This window comes from Lutra lutra, chromosome 1, assembly GCF_902655055.1.
Source record: "Lutra lutra chromosome 1, mLutLut1.2, whole genome shotgun sequence".
Taxonomy (NCBI): domain Eukaryota; kingdom Metazoa; phylum Chordata; class Mammalia; order Carnivora; family Mustelidae; genus Lutra; species Lutra lutra.
In genome coordinates, this window is record NC_062278.1 from 169392359 (window position 1) to 169410091 (window position 17733).

The following is a 17733-nucleotide window of genomic DNA, read 5'->3' on the forward strand; positions in this document are numbered from 1 at the left end:
TGTACACCAGGGAAGAAGAAAAGAGTATCTGAAAAGTCTCTGTCCTGGAAGTTAAAGTACATCCTGTGATTTTGAACAAGTTTCTCTAGTTATACCTAAACAGGTGAGCTCTCTCGTGGGGCCTGTTTCCTCCAGAAATTGCATTTGATATGCCCTGCTGTGAGGAGCACGGCTCCTCAGGCAAAGAGGCAAAGACTCTTCTCTACCCTTAGAATTAAATACAAATATCAGAGAACATTGGTGCAGTCCTTTATCATTCATGGAACACTTTCATGTCCATCATTGGATTTGAAAAGGGCTTTTGTGGGGGGAAAAAAATCACAGCCAAATTTAAATAGTGATAATTGGGGCGCCTGGGTGGCTCAGTGGGTTAAGCCGCTGCCTTCAGCTCAGGTCATGATCCCGGGTCCTGGGTTCGAGCCCCGCATTGGGCTTTCTGCTCAGCAGGGAGCCTGCTTCCTCCTCTCTCTCTGCCTGCCTCTCTGCTTACTTGTGATTTCTCTCTGTCAAATAAATAAATAAAATCTTTAAAAAATAAATAAATAAATAAATAAATAAATAGTGATAATTTCTGGATGGTGGAATTTGGCATGATTTTAATTTTATGTGTGCTTTTCTAAACCTTCAAAATCTTCGATTTTGGAGCTGCTTGGAGATGATGGTTGTATTACATTGTGAATGCACTAAATGCCACTGAAGTGCACACAAAGTGCACAATTTTATGTTAGTTTTGTGAATTCCACCTTATAAAAAAATTTCTGCCATACACATACATGACTTTACAGCCATTTACTGAAATGTGTTTGAGTCGAGAACAAAAACGGATTCTTCCAATTTTAGTACATGTGCTGCCGAAGCGAGCACCAAAAACGGATTCTTAAGCCTCAAAAGCAGTTCAATTAGCTGACACTCTCCGCACCCACATCTCCAAGTCACGGGTCGAGGCAGCCAGCCTGCAGAGCGCTCCTCCGACCGCGAGGGGTCTCCGCAAAGCCCTCGCGTCCCCACCCGCGGAGGAGCGTCTTCTCTTGCGCCTTTGAAGCGCGTGTGCACGCGAGAGGCGTGGTGAGGATTGGCCTCTCGGCCCGCAAGACTGCCCCCTGCTCCGGCGTGGACCCGCGCGGCTCCTCAGGCTTCGGCGGGGTGTGGCTTTTGGCCCGAGTTCTCACGGGTCCCTTCATTTCCCACCCGCGGCTGCAGCCTTCTGCTGTCCGGGGCGTCCCCCAACTTCCATCTCCCCACCCTGAACCAGCTGCCCCAGTATCGGTTCCCCGGCCCGCTGTCCTCTGCTCTTCCTGCTCCGCGAAGTGTCTCTGTCTCTGATCCTCGGCCCTATGGCGCTGCAGAGCTCGGGGGTGGCCTTCCGCAAGATCCTGTCTCACTTCCCCGAGGAGCTGAGCCTGGCTTTCGCCTACGGCTCCGGGGTGTACCGCCAGGTGGGGCCCAGTTCAGACCAGAAGGTGAGCTGGCCCCGGGGCAGGCACCACGCTGGGAATCGGCCTGTTCTCACGAGGTCCTTTTTGCCCTGGATCCCTCCAGAGCCCTAGAGCTGCCCCTCTACTCTGCGCACTTCACGTATCCACTAGCAAAATACGAACCGTAGGAAAGTGTACGTGGTATGACATCATGAGCTGAGTTTTGAAGGCTAAGTAGGAGCTCACTTCGGTGTAGAACAGGAGATGCAGTTATGCGGAGGGCAAAGCTGATGGAGAGGCAAGATGGAAGACAGGAAATAATTTGCCTGTTCAGTGTCCTTAGCCTTGGCTGAACATTGGGGTTTTCTGAGAACTTTAAAATGCTGATGCCTGGGTTCCACTTGTGGAGATTCTGATTTACTTGGACTGGGAGAAGACCTGGGCTTCGGGAATTTAAAAAAAACAAAAAAAAAAACTTACCTGGTGAGTCTAATGAGCAGCCAAATATGAGTCTCATCTATAGCTGTGGGAGAAAGTATGAAATGATGGCAGGTGGTTGTAGGGCCAGGGCAGATGCAGTGAAGTTACCAGCAAAAGTTAGTGGATGACCAGTATATTTACGCACGCTCAGGACTTAACAAGAGTCTATTTAGGACTAGGAGTTGTTACTCTTCAAAGTTGCCTGAGTGCAATAGCAGTGAGGGTACAGTTTTCCTTACGATTGCAGACTTTCTCCTGTCAATAGGGCGGGGAAAGTTTGCTTCCAAGGTGGAAGCAAGATTCAAGACATAGAAGTGGAGTAACAAGCAAATATTTTCATTTAAATGAGGCTGTTACTGACTTTCTCCACAGGCTTTAAAGCTTTTGCTAAATCAACATAAAAAGAGCAAGAATCTAAATAGAGATGTTTTCTGGTGAACTGGATTTTTATTTGCTGTGGTTAATGCCCCGCCTAACAATTCATTGTCACACAAACTAAGGAAATGATTGCGATGGGGCCTCCTTGATTTGGACACCTGACTGTAATCTGTTTTTAGGTTAAGGTTTGCCTGTTCACTTACTGGTAAGGCCATCTATACAGTTGCTTGAATTTCTGTTTTCCCAACTATACAGTATTTAAGTAATGCTTTGCTTTAAGTTGACAACATATGAAAATTTATAGATTGTAGGTATATAAGAAATTATAGGTTATTGTAGGCTAGTTGTTTTTTCTAACATACATTAACATAATTACACATTTTTTTTTAAAGATTTTATTTATTTGACAGACAAAGATCACAAGCAGGCAGAGAGGCAGGCAGAGAGAGGAGGAAGCAGACTTGCGGGGCTCAATCCCAGGACCCTGGAATCATGACCTGAGCCGAAGGCAGAGGCTTTAACCCACTGAGCCACCCAGGTGCCCCTGATTACACATTTTTTTAAAAAAACATGTCCACCCCAAATCTTAAGTTTCACCAGTGGTTTGTGGTTTTTGAGACACTTAGAGCAGGCCTTAGCCTCCTGATTCAATAGCCACTTCATTTTTCAATGGAGATTTTCCTTTGATTAAGCCTGGAATTTCCTCCAAGAAAAGGCCCTTTCTTCCCTTTCCTTCACCCTCATTCCCTACAAGATAACAAGCCTTATAGATTGCAACACAAAGTCTCTCTCCCATCAGTCCCTACCCTCAGTGCCTTACTTAATGTCTTCACTTCTCACCCAGAGTTTTGCAGTTAGCCCCCTGTGTTATTTCCCACCTTTAGTCATCCTTCCCTTCAGTGAGCTCTTCTGCAGAAAGATTTTTTAGCATGGCAACCCAGCCCCCCTCTGGTCTCCCTTGCTTGTGTTCTTTTCCAGCATATCAAAGTAAATGCAACGTCCAGAACATGCCTAGTTCTCATATGCATAAGAGTGCTTTCCTTTAACAAGACTCTCTTCCCTTCCCCATACTTATACTTCCACCAAGCATGCTTAACTCTTGTACCTTCTTCAAGACTCAGATTTATCAGAGTCTTGAAAAATGTAACTTCATAGCAAAGTTTCTCATTTCTGGTTCTGACCCCATTTTGAGTAAAATTCGTACATTTTGCATTCCTCTATCAAGTTCATTTAGTGATAATTTGTCTATTCTCCCCAGTAGACTCTCTTTACCTCTACCCCAGGATCTATCCGAGCTCCTCGTAGGTGCTCAGTGAGTGGTTGGTGAATGGGTAAGAGTTAAAATAACTTATTTTCCATTACATAATGCTTTTCAGAGCTTATCCATCCTGTGTTACTTGATCTGGAAGAAAAGTGGAACAATGTAGCTACATTTAGATGAAAGGCCATGTGTGGCATAAGCTTCAGCACTCAGAATTTGGAACCAGACTGTGCCTGCCACTCGTTAGCTTTGTGTCCATAGGCCTGGAACTTAACTCTGTGCCTTGGTCTCCTTTCCTATAAAATTGGTATAATATCAGTACCTACCTTGTAGGATTGTTTTGAGGATAGACTGAGCTATGATACATATAAAGTATTTGGAAGAGTGTTGGCAGGACCAGACATGTGGAGCAAGCATTGCCCTCACTATGCATGTTGATGAAAGCAAGCTCAGACTGGTTCCAGAGACTTGCTTAGATTTCTGATGACAGCCTCCAGTCTTTTATTTATTAATCATAATGGCATAGAATTTTAGAGCTTTCCACTCTATCTAGGTGCCTTTCGAGGAATTAAAACTAAAATCTCTTTTCTTCATTCCCAGAGTGCCATGCTAGACTTTGTTTTCACAGTAGATGACCCTGTCACATGGCATTCAAAGAACCTGAAAAAAAATTGGAACCATTACTCTTTCCTAAAAGTTTTGGGACCCAAGATTATCACCACTATCCAGAATAACTATGGCGCTGGAGTCTACTATAATCCATTGATCATGTGTGATGGTAGGGTAAGTGACTTTGGACGTTTGTCTTAACTTGGGTGGTTATTAAATTAAATATTACAATACCAGCTAAATATGTATGTTCGTACAGTCAGGAAGTGTTCACATTCCTGCTGGATAAAGGTGGTTGAGAGAGACTGTTAATTACTGCCTTTGGCCAGTGCTTCTCAAATTTGAGTGAGCATCAGATCTCTAGAGGGCCTCTTGGGCACACAGATTGCTAGGCTCCCCGCCAGAGTTTCTGATTCCGTAGATCGGGGGTGATGTTTGAGGAATTTTTTTCTAAGTAAGATATAATTGTAGAACATTGCATTAATTTTGGGTATACAATGTAATGATTCGATATATGTCTGTATTGCAAGATGATTACTACCATAATAAGTTTAGTTAACATTCATCACCACACACAGGTTTTGTTTTGTTTTTTTTCTGATAAGGAGAACTTTCAAGACTTAATCCCTTAGTAACAAGGGTTTACATTTCTGACAGCTTCCAAATGATGCCGCTGCTGCTGCTGCTGGTCTGGAAAACACACTTTGAGAACCACTGCTTTGGTTAGTGGGACAAATACTCAGGCGCACTCAGGATGAGGGTATCACAGGTAGTCAAGAGCATGTGATGCTGTGCAATAGGAACCTTTTGGTGCCCGCAAGTGGGTAGAATTTGAGGAGGCACCCATGTCCCTGTTGGAGAGTAGCTAAACAGCACAGATCACAGCAGAGGATTGTCTGATGGCAGGAACCCTGCCAAACTTTCACATGAAGGGGCCCAATCTCTAAGAGAGCTGCCAAGAACTAGGCAGGACTGCAGCCTAAGAGGACCAAGGGGGGACTAAGTCATATACCCCCTAGAGGTAAGCCGGGCTACTGGTGATATACAGGTTACATCAGCTCTGCCAGTTCTGCTCTGTGCTGCTGATCGCTTTGAGCAATCTAACTTTGATGTGCTGATGAATCACATGAGGATCTCTTTGAAATGCAGATAGTGATTAAGGTGGTCTGGAATGGTGCTTGAGATTTTAGGTATTTTGACAAGCTCCCAGGTGATGCTGATACTACCTGTCAATGGACCAGGCTTTGAAGGGCAGGAGGTTGGAGTACTGACTTAAGGATTTTGAAGACCTGTCTGAACTTGGCAGAAATGAGTACTATGATTGATTGGTGATGTCTGTATAGCCTTTAGGCCCTCTGTTTACTTTTCTGATTGGGGTCTAATCCTGCTCCAACCTGAATTTTGCATTTGAGGAAATGAGGGTTCAGAGAGTGGACATGACTTCTATAAGGTCATGCAACTCTTTATAATGTGAGAGGCCCCTGACTTCCAGGTCAACAGTGTTTCCATTACTACCCAGTTGTTCTGTGCCTGCATTAAGAAAGGCTTTCTGCTGTGGCCAGACTGGAGGGAAGATAGTGGCTCAGTGCAGTGTTCCACATCTACTTTAGTCATGCCAAACATGTAACTTTGTTCTTTCTCCATAATTAGTATTATGCTGAGCCTATCTCTAATTAGTGGTTTCAACAATATTATAAGCTCCAGTAGCCAAATGTTGGGGTATAATTACATGCCAAAGGGACTGTACTTTTTAATTAAAATTCTTAAGCTACTTTTTAGATATTTGTAGCCTGAGAAGGCTGTTTGAATACTGAAGTTTAGCAAAGTGAGTCTGAAGTTATTTGTTGAAGCAAATGGGATTTTGTAACCTGGAACAACTACATTCAGGGTTTGTACACATTGCTTTTGAAATGAGCTTGGCCATAATTCCATGTGTTTAGCTCTGATAAAGAGGTTTAATTTTTAGATGTGGTTTTGTAATTATAAGTGTTTGAAATACTTAATAGTAAAAGAGAAATTCACCATGTAAAGGATGTTGGTGAAAACTTCTACGTAAAAAAAATTTCTTGTACTCTGTAATGAACACTGGAAGCCCAGACTGACACTCGGGAACCTAGTTTTTACTCAGCTATTAATGGTGCCTCCTTGGGCACACCATTTATTAGGTCTCTTATTTCTGAAATGAGAAACATGAACCATATCTTTGCTTCTCACACTGTCGTGGTGCAAACCCAGTTTTTATTTCCAATTTGGTGAGGACCAGTATGTGCTAGATAGCCGTGGAGAGCCATTGTGCCTTTATCATCACAAGAGCCTGAGTGAAGATAGTGATTGCTTCACCTCACATCCCTGAGGAGACAGGGGACAGATGAGTCTTGGAAACTAATCCTTTGTGAAAGATCCTGGTGGAGATGTGTGTTTTCACAAGGCAGAGATTTTAAGTGGTTTTGGAAATCAAAGTGCTACTCTGGTCAGAATTTGTTTTCTTATATTTTGCATTTGCAAAAGCAACAGTGTGGTATTTTACTCTCTTTCATGCCCATATCTTTTCTTTTCTAGCTTATCAAATACGGGGTCATTAGCACTAACAGTTTGATTGAAGATCTTCTCAACTGGAATAACTTGTATGTTGCTGGACGACTCCAAAAACCGGTGAGCAAGTGTCTTATTGGCTGCCATAATCAGGGATGTCTCTCCATTCTGAACCTGACCTTGCTTTGATCTGTGTGATTACAATGAGATGGAACTCCAAAACAGAAATGAATTTCAGACTCCTTTTACTCCATATAGAATTTAGTGCCAAACAATAGCCAGATATTATCCACACTACTCCTGCCTTCTCTCTAAAGATACCCCAGTTGTCTGAATGAGGCTCAGAATCCGTCCATTTGGGCTCAGAAGGATGGCAGGAGAGGTGCCCGGCGCCTCAGTGGAACCTCTGTCAGCATGACCCAAATCACCATTCCAGAATATAAGTGCCACGAGGCACTGTTTGTCCACTGATGTATCCAGCAGTGCCTAGGACAGTGCCTGGGACATAGTAAGCATCCAGCAAACATTTTTTGAGTAAATGAATGAGTCAGGTAGTATTTCAGAAGGGAGTAGATTCTGATCCCCTTTCTTACCCTCCTCAGGCCCATGGTAAGATCCTGTTTTAAAGTCCTTCATTTGGGTTGCCACCAGAGGAGGCTGTGGGGGGTAAGATTCCCCTGGGTTTTAATAGAAACAAAACAGGAAAACAGTGGAAAGGATTTGAACTTTTTTTTTTTTTTAAGATTTATTTATTAGAGAGCTTACACATAGTGGGAGGAGCAGAGGGAGAGGGAGAGAGAGAATCTCTAGCAGACTCCCTTCTGAGCGCAGAGTCGGACTCCAGACTCTATCAAACAGCTAACTGTGAGATCATGACCCAAGGTGAAATCAAGAGGATGGCCCAACCGACTGAGCCACCCAGTCTTCCCAAAGGACTTGAACTTTTGACATTGTATTCTTTTTGCAGATATATAGCCTATTTTCTATGAAGGAGTGTTTTCATAGTTTAAGAACTATGCAGAATAGTAATAGTTGCTAATCTCACAGCAAGGAACAATTTTCTTTGTGCTGTTAGAGGGTCTCAGGCCCCAAAACAAGGTACATGGTTTGTTCTCAAATGTCTCCCATAAGAGTGATTCTGCTGCTCCTCTTTTTGTCAGTTTTAGCAAAAAATTAGAGATTTATACAACCTTAGCTCACTTGGTTGTGTCATAAAAATCTCTATTGAGTGGCATGTGGGTGGCTCAGTCGGTTAAGCATCCAATTCTTGATTTCAGCTCAGGTTATTATCTCAGGGTCATGAGTTTGAGCCCTGCTTTGGTCTCTGTGCTGGGTGTGGATCCTGCTTAAGATTCCCTGACCCTGGGGCGCATGGGTTGGTTCGCTGTCTGTCTGCGTTTGGCTTGGGTCATGATCCTGGGGTCCTGGGATTGAGCCCAGCATTGGGTTCCCCGCTCAGCGGGAAGCCTGTTTCTCCTTCTCCCATTCCCCCTGCTGTGTTCCTTCTCTCTGTGTCTCTCTGTCAAATAAATAAATAAAATCTTAAAAAAAATAAAAAAAAAAAAGAGGGGCGCCTGGGTGGCTCAGTGGGTTAAAGCCTCTACCTTCGGCTCAGGTCATGATCCCACGGTCCTGGAATCGAGCCCCGCATCAGGCTCTCTGCTCAGCAGGGAGCCTGCTTCCCTCTCTCTCTCTCTGCCTGCCTCTCTGCCTACTTGTGAACTCTGTCTGTCAAATAAATAAATAAAATCTTTAAAAAAAAAAAAAAAAAAAAAGATTCTCCTTCCTCTCCTCTGCCCCTCCCCCCACCCAAATTTCCATTCATATACATGAGTGGACACAATTCTCTTACCTTGCTTCTGATCTTAGAATTTAATGGTATAGCTCATTAAAAGATCCAGAAACACTTGATCAGGACAATAGGTATATAGGTATGTTCATATATAATAATTTGTCAGGCTGTACCCTTTAGATTGGTGCATTTCATTGTGTAATTTTTACTTTAGTAAAAACATTTTTTTTAAGATTTATTTGAGAGAGAAAAAGTGTGTGTGCATGTACGCACAAGCGAGAAGAGAGGCAGAGGGAAAGAGAATTCTGGAGCAGACTTCCTGTGGAGTGCAGAGCTTGACTTCAGAGGCTTTATCCTAGGACCCTGAGCCAAAATCAAGAGTTTGGCCACCCAATTGACTGAGCCACTCAGGTACCCCAGTAAAACATTTTTCTTAATCTTCAGAAACAATAGGCTTACTGAATTAGTTTCATATACATAGATGAATTTCTCATTTCTAAGCTGGATAATTAGTAAAGATAATCCAGTAAAGCTGAATAATTAGTAAAATAATTTAATGAATAGATATAATTGAAAATTTGTAGATATTTTCTTCCCAAATTTTTTTTCTTTTTTCTTTTTTTTAGTTTATAAAACATGGGGGCACCTGGCTGGCTCACTTGGTGGAGCATGCAACTGTAGATCTCGGGTTGTGAGTTCAAGCCCCATGATGTAATTAGAGATTACTTAAAAACATGAAAGAGATTTAAAAATAAAATAAATTTATAAAATATGTAGCCTAATGGAAAGACTAATGAAAACAGAATTAGAACCTTTAGGTCTTATTCATTCCTGCCACTTGTTAGCTGTTTATGTGAACTTGGGAAACTTGTTCCTATCTTTTTGAACCTCAGGTAATTTATCTGTAGGATGGAGTAACAATAAAGTACTTGCCTTCACAAAGGTGTTGACAAGTGGAAGCAAAATGATAATGCTGGAAAGAACACGGGTGTTTTAGAATGAGATCTAGGGTTTGGGTCCCAGCTATGACAAGCCCCAGCTATGTGACCCTGTACCGGTGACTAAATTTCCCTGAGCCTTGGGATATCCTCTGTGGATTAGTTTGACAACATCAACCTTAAAAGGCATTTGAGAAATGCCTCGATCTAAAATGGCTGGCACTTAATAGATACTTAGGAAATGATCATTCCTTTCTCTTTGTCTTTGCCTTATCTCAGAGTTATTTTGAGATAAAATGAGATATTGAATGTGAAAATGTTCTACTGTTCTTTGTACTATGCTTTGTACTTGGAATATTTCAATTTTTTTTAAGATAAGTTTTAGAAAATGAAATGCCATAAAGTCTCAGAATTTAGCACCGGAAATGACGTCAGATTTTATCTAAATGTCACATATCCTGATAAAATAAAAACAGCAACTCAAGACAAGTAGTAGTTGCTATACTTATCTTGATCAAAACTGCATTTCTCAGCTAACTTGAAAAAGAAAATGTTATTGAGGACAATGACTGCCTTTCAGGCCTAATATTAAACTAATAACTGAAGAAAATTAGGCTATATATTTTTTTAAAGATTTTATTTATTTATTTGACAGATAGAGATCACAAGTAGACAGAGAGGCAGGCAGAAGAGGAGGAGGCAGGTTCCCGCTGAGCAGAGAGCCCGATGCGGGGCTCGATCCCAGGACACTGGGACCATGACCTGAGCCGAAGGCAGAGGCTTTAACCCACCAAGCCACCCAGGCGCCCCAAAATTAGGCTATATTAAGACTCATTTGAAAGTGTTGAGCATAGCACATGGTAAAAAATAAAATAAGAAATTGTGAATAGGGACACCTGGGTGGCTCAGTTGGTTAAGCAGCTGCCTTCAGCTCAGGTCATGATCCCAGCGTCCTGGGATCAGTCCCATAATCAGGCTCCTTGCGGCAGGGAGCCTGCTTCTCTCTCTGTCTTTGCCTGCCACTCTTTTTGCCTGTGCTTGCTCTCTCTCTCTCTGACAAATAAATAAATAAAATCTCTTAAAAAAAATTGTGAATGGGTGAATTAACTCTTTCACCCATTAGCATTTTCCTTCCCTGTCCATGGAAATCACTGCTAACCAGAGAATGGTCAGTGGTAACGATCTTTAAACCAATGATTTTTTTTACCGTTAGGTGGCAGCAAATAGTAATCAAACGTGAACAAATCTCATGAATAGAAAGGGTTGGTGGTAGCCTTGTGGACCCCTCCCCCCAAAAAAATAAGTGAAGGTCTTAGAATTGTGAAATGAGTACATAAATTCTGTTTTTATGTGTTTTAAAAGAAGGAGGTGTTTTAAATTATATTGTCTAAACCTTTAAAATTATCTTCCATATTGCAAATAGAACAAAATTTCTCACTTCAGGTCTTTAAAAGGAATACACAGAGGGTGTATGGAACTCTGTATTTTTTGGTCAGTTTTGCTATGACTCTAAAACTGTTTTAAAAAATAAAGTTTATTTGGGGCACCCAGGTGGCTCAGTGGGTTAAAGCATCTGCCTTCCGCTCAGGTCATGAACCCGGGGTCCTGGGATGGAGCCCTGCATCAGGCTCTCTGCTCAGTGGGGAGCCTGCTTCCTCCTCTCTCTCTCTCTGCCAGCCTCTCTGCCTACTTGTGATCTCTGTCTGTCAAATAAATAAATAATCTTTTTAAAAAATGAAGTTTATTAATAATATTTTTAAAATATAAAGGAATACCTTGCTTGAAAAGATGGACATTTCTGGAAAAAAATTCAGTGTAAATTAAATTTCTATCATACTTTACCATTAACTTACCTCATAACTGAGGTTAGGTAAGTCACTTTTATTTCTAGTGTAGCTTTAAGTTTCTGAGTCACTTACCAAGTCATTTTTCAAGGAAAGAGCAATGAAATTTAAAGTATTTAATAGAATCTTGTGGTCAGCTCTTTTTTAAGTCAAAAGAACTCTCAAGAAATATTAATAGCCATTTCTTTAATTTATTTAACCTAAGTCTGGATTTTTGTATTTCATGTTTTTAGCATATAGATAATTTGGTTTGAATTTTTAAAGCATTCTCATTGATATGTCATAGCATTTTGCTACCTAGTTAAGAGAATTTTATTTATTTATTTATTTATTTATTTATTTATTTTTAAAGATTTTATTTATTTATTTGACAGAGAGAAATCACAAGTAGGCAGAGAGGCAGGCAGAGAGAGAGGAGGAAGCAGGCTCCCTGCTGAGCAGAAAGCCCGATGTGGGGCTTGAACCCAGGACCTGGGATCATGACCTGAGCCGAAGGCAGCGGCTTAACCCACTGAGCCACCCAGGCGCCCCAATTATTTATTTTTTTTAATAAACATATAATATATTTTTATCCCCAGGGGTACAGGTCTGTGAATCGCCAGGTTTACACACTTCACAGCACTCACCATAGCACATACCCTCCCCAATGTCCATAACCCCACCCCCCTCTCCCAACCCCCCTTCCCCCAGCAACCCTCAGTTTGTTTTGTGAAATTAAGAGTCACTTTTGGGGGCGCCTGGGTGGCTCAGTGGGTTAAAGCCTCTGCCTTCAGCTCAGGTCATGATCCCAGGGTCCTGGGATCGAGCCCCGCATCGGGCTCTCTGCTCAGCAGGGAGCCTGCTTCCTCCTCTCTCTCTGCCTGCCTTTCTGCCTACTTGTGATCTCTCTCTCTCTGTCAAATAAATAAATAAAGTCTTTAAAAAAAAAAAAAAGAGTCACTTATGGTTTGTCTACCTCCCACTCCCATCTTGTGAGAATTTTAATTTAATGTATTCATTGCAGTACTTTTTCCTCTTTTTTTTTGCTAGTAATACAGATATTTTATAACATAAATTATTGAGCTATAATTCACATACCATACAATTCAACCATTTAAAGTGTATAGCGGTTTTTAGTATATTCAGTGTTTCGCAATTATTACCATATTGTAACTTCAGTGATTTACTTTTTGTGGCTAGAAAAATCCCAGTGGTATTAAAGATCCCTGAAAGAGAGTTGGAAAACCTGACTTACTGGTCTTGGCTCTGCCCAGCTGTGATCAAATGTTTGTGCCCCTAGCCTTTGAAATGCAAAATTTGAGCCATTAATTTACTTATTCAAGAGACGACTAAGTTTCTCCTCTGTGGGTGCTAAAGGAATCAAAAAAATAACACTACATTGCTGGTCCTGGAAGAATCCATAGTCCAACAGATAGATGATAAGGTTTCATCCAGCTCGAATGTTCAGGGTTTCTTCTTGGTCCTCAAGCAGTGACCATTTAGAAAAATTATTGTTTCTGGCCATTTGGAATGGAAAACTTCTGTGGGAAGTGTCATTTGGTTACTAGTTGAGTGAACACTAGGTAGGGCCGTGTTCTTTGTGACTATGACTTTACTGATTGCAATTCAAGGATTGTCTCCCTGTGACTGTATTATAGAGGAAACCGCCGCATGTGACTCTTTTCTATCTTGAAAGGTACTCACAAATCTCTCAAGTTGAGCTTTTGAAAGTCCCTTCCAGCTTTACTCCTTCCTCTCTCCAAAACAATTTTCCCCTTGGCAGTAATGTTAATGCTATCTATGCAGTTCAGGTCAGGGCATTCCCAGTAAGACACAAACAGCTATTCACAATTGGGAGGACTTTCTTTTTTTCCCAGGCCTCTCTGGCAGTGTCCCAGGAGTTCACTGGCTTGACTGACTCTGAACCACAGTAATAGTGCTGCTGAGACAAGTGCTTAGGTCGCCTTACACTGGAGAGCCAGATCAGCACAGTAGCAGAGTCTTCTGAATTGACATTTTTCCTTTGAGTAAGGATGCTTTTATTTTTATTCTCTTAACCTTACTTAGCAAACAGACTGGTTTTCTTCACTAAGTAGAGTGACTTTCTTGGAGAGCAATAGGAAAATTTCCCCAAACTTACCCTGATTTGTTAGCATCTCAGAATAACTTCTGTTTTCATTGAGTTTCTGTAAAAGCCACCTAAAAGAGAGAGGATGAAGAATTATTGAGCAGGACCTGGTGAATGAGGTTGAAGAACAGGAATATGGGAATAAACAGGCTTCGCAGGGTTTTAGAAGGAGCTCTGGATAAATCAGGGACCTAGGTCCTCTTTTGGTGTGCCACTACTTCTCAAGGGAAGATCTTTTAACCCTCTGGGCCTCAGTTTCCCCATTAGTAAAATGAGAAGGTTGCCCTCCTAGACCTGATTCTTTATGGGATACAAAGTTTGGGAAAATTATTCAAGGAATGAACATAGGAGTTATATAGGAACTTAACATTTCTTTTAATCAACTTTCCAGATAAGAAGTTAACCAGAACAACAACAAAAGTTAACCAGAACAGATCCCTAACTGAATGCTTGAAAATAATTTAAAAAATTTAGAACTGGATCTGCCAAGTATAAGGGTGTTACCCTGATTTTTGCCATCAACTCATTATGCAATGTTGGGCAAGTCATGCTACTGGACTGCACCTTCGTTTTCCTTTCTGCAGATGATTGCAATAATGCTAAACTCACCCAAGTGCTGAAAGGCTTAATTAAGGGCTATTAAGTACTGTAATTACAAGGGAGGAGTTGGGAGTATTGAATAAGGTGTCTTACCTTCCATGGAGAGGTTTGGTTATTATAAATATTCCCTTAGGAAAAAAGTAGGGACAAAAGGTAAAAGATAGAAGTTAGGTTCTTAAGTTAATAAAATTGTTGTTTTATAATACCGTTTTGACAATAAAAAGAAGAAATTACTTTGAGACATACATCATCTTTTCTCCTTGCAGTCTAATAAAATTTTAATTTCGTTTCTGATAGTCTGTGTCTTTTAATGCCATCTTAATTTTTCTCAGAAATCATCTTTATTTGACAGATGAAAGGCAACTTAAGCCCATTTTCTAGAATTGGGGAAGATTTGGTGACAGCACTAAATGGTTTACAGAAGGTAGATACATTTCAGATAGGTGAGGGTCCTTATTAGGAACTTGCAGACTCTTCCCTTGTTTATAGACAATCAGTTAGAAGCAGCCTGATGGTTTAAAAAGATTATACTGGGAGTGTAAATTGGCACAAGCACTCTGAAGAGCCATGTGGCATTTCTACTTCTAAATATATACCTGCGAGCAGTGGTTCTCAAAATGTGAAGCTTCCTTGACCATCTGAGAACTTGTCAGAAATATACATTTTCAGGCCTCAGGCCTCCTGAATCAGAAATACTGGGGAATGAACCTAATAATATGCATTTTAATAAGCTCTCCCAAGTGATTGTTGGTGCTTGCTAAAGGTGAGAAGCTCTGGTCCAGGGAAATTCTTGTATTGTGCCCAAAGATAGAGAAGGAAGCTCACTTCAGCTGAGGGTCGTATGCAGTATCTCATTTAATCTAACCAACAACCTTATCAATTTCGTTCTGTTATTAACCCCATTTTACTGATAAGGAATTATGGCCATAGTCATAGAGCTAGTAAGAGATGGAGCTGGGTCTTAAACACTTTCCTAACTACAGTGCCATCTTCAAAACAGAATCTCAGAGCAGACCAGAACAATTTGTATTTTAATGGATTTGAGGAAAGTCAAAGACCGCACCTTCCACTGTGTATACAGGAGAAAAATCCTTTTTATTGATCAAGGCATTCACTAGTACATTAGGTACTTTACATTTATTATTTCATTCAATCTTTGCAACAATTCTTTGATGCACATTTATCGCCATTTTATAGATGAGGACTTAAGTTCAGAGAGGTTAAGTAATTTGGTCAAATTCACGAGCTAGTAAATACCTAGACCTGATCCCATACCTACCCCCAAACGCATGCTGTTTCTACTCTAGCTAATTTTCTTTCCTTTTTTCCTTAGTCAGGTTCAAAATCAGTTCAAAATAAAACATGAAGTTCTTAGATTATATATGGATAAGAATAGAGGTGAGTTTTAAATAAAGAAGTAAAATGCCTTTGTTTACCATAAAATTAAGTAAATAACAATGAAATTATAAAATTTAAAAATACAAAATTTCGGGACGCCTGGGTGGCTCAGTTGGTTAAGCAGCTGCCTTCGGCTCAGGTCATGATCCCAGCGTCCTGGGATCGAGTCCCACATCGGGCTCCTTGCTTGGCGGGGAGCCTGCTTCTCCCTCTGCCTCTGCCTGCCATTCTGTCTGCCTGTGCTCGCTCGCTCTCCCCTCTCTCTGACAAATAAATAAAATCTTTAAAAAAAAAAAATACAAAATTTCCCGAAGGATGATTATTTCATTTATACTGACTTCTTTTTCAAAACCTGTGGAGAATTTCCTCATTTAAGAGAAATATTTAGTTTGCTTTCATTCCTGCATCATGATATCTTTGATTCTGGCAAAGAACACAAGCCTCTGGGATTTCTTATTAGAATAATTATTTCATGTCTACTGGCCTAATATTTCAAGATCTTCAGCGCAAAGGGTTTGGGATAGTTTCAGTGCATGCGTGAACCCATAGCTTGAGCAGTAGTCCACTTTGACATTTTTCTTCTAAATGTTCTGCTTTTTTGCAGGTTAAAATCATAGCAATGAATGAGAATGTTGCTCTTAGGTCAGCCCTTGATAAAAATCTGAAGAGTGCTGTGACCACAGCTTTCCTCATGCTCCCTGAAAGCTTTTCTGAAGAAGACCTCTTTATAGAGATTGCTGGACTCTCTTATTCAGGTTAGTAGACTTGGTGCTCATGTTTTCTGCAGGAAGGAGATGCATTGTTTGAAGACCATGCATACAGACATCCTGCTTCTCACTCCCTGCTGGAGTTGCAGGCCTGCACCCCCACCCCCAAACCCACCACCTCCTATGGGGGGGAGGGGGGCGGACTGCCAGAACCCCAGGATTTGCCTCCTTGCCTCCAAGGGCTCTTCCTCTCCACCTCTGTATGTAAATCACCCCAGGGTAGTCTTACAGTTGTTACTATTCATTTTCATTTGGAAACAATTCCAAACTGACCGTAAAGTTTCAGTAATAAAGAACTCCCATGTGCCCTCCGCTGCCCTTTGCCAATTTTAGTGTTTCCTCGTATTTGTGTTATCACTCTTTGTCCCAATGGTTTTCTAACTCAAGTGTGCATCCAAATGCCCTAGAGGTACTGGGTGCACCCCCACACAGCTGCTTTGGCAGGTCTGGGGTGGAACCGAAGAATTTGTATTTCTAGCAAGTGGGTGAAGCTGATGGTCCTGCAGCGATCCCACTCAGAAAACCACTGCCCTCTCTGTACCTGTAAATACTATATCATGTCTTTTTTTCTGAACTATTAGAGTAGCAGCTCACACATATCCTGTTCCCTTCAGGCCAAATAGTTCCAATATATGTTTCCCAAGAACAAGGACATTCTCTTCTATAACCACAGCACAGTTACCAAATTCAGGAGATTTCACACTGATACAGCACTTTTATCAGATTGATGATCCATAGTTCATATGTTGCAGTAATGTTCTTTCCCCCTCAAGTACACAGTCCAGTCAAGGATCGTATTTATTAAAATGCCCTCTCTCTTCTATCTTTTAATCAGGAACACTTCCTTAGCCTTCCTTTGTCTTACATGACATTCACATTTTGAAGTCTTAGACCAGTGATGTTTGTGCCCTGATAAGCAGAGTTTTTTCTCTTCTAAGCAATCCAAGAGGAGACATTTGAAGATCACGCAAATCTCCTGCTTCTTATCAAACTTTCCGTCCTAGATCGAGCATTTGTTGAAGATTCATGCTCCAACCAGTCTTTACTATGATGGTTACAAGTGGGGACTTTCTAACTCCACCACTCCTTGACCATTAAGAAAAAGCTTTCCCATCTTCCCCATTCATTGGTTTATTTATCTAAATCTTAACTTCCTTTACCTTTCTTCTTAGACAAGTGTGTTCCTCAGAGATGTCAGGGGCCCCTTCAAAAGGAGAAGGGAAAGCTGAGAGGATATAGCCCAGGGCCTCTCACCCTAGCTGCAACCAGAGGGGAGCTACCCTTCCTGTTTAATGTATTAAGGATCCATGTAAAATTTTATTTACAAAAAAAGTAGTCCGTTACTTTAAAAAGTTTGAAACCACTGTCTTAAATAAATATCTTCTTTCCCAACTTTTAAGTGTGAGTCAAAGAACTCTATGCTGAAAACATTTCAAAAGCAGTTTACTCATATTCTGAATCCCTGTACAGATAAGATTTTATGAAACTATAATGCTGAAAGAGACCGTGAAGGCCTTGTTCTTGAGTTTTTTCCCCAAAATGCAGCTAACGGAACTACAGCTGCAGTTGTAACACTGGAGAGAAGGGAAGTGACATGCCCTTGGTCTTGGTC

At 41.2% G+C, this 17733-nt stretch overlaps 1 protein-coding gene across 3 annotated transcripts in view; it reads left to right on the top strand.

The window, feature by feature from the left end:
• Positions 1-1056: 1056 nt before the first annotated feature.
• TAMM41 (TAM41 mitochondrial translocator assembly and maintenance homolog) overlaps positions 1057-17733 on the top strand; it is a 51447-nt gene continuing 34770 nt past the window's right edge. For all 3 annotated transcript variants that reach the window (XM_047744529.1, XM_047744549.1, XM_047744539.1), the window contains exons 1-4: positions 1057-1460; positions 4135-4317; positions 6703-6795; positions 15959-16109. In XM_047744529.1, the coding sequence (XP_047600485.1) occupies positions 1335-1460; positions 4135-4317; positions 6703-6795; positions 15959-16109 (553 nt within the window). In that variant the 5' untranslated portion in view covers positions 1057-1334. The remainder of the gene's footprint in view (positions 1461-4134; positions 4318-6702; positions 6796-15958; positions 16110-17733) is intronic.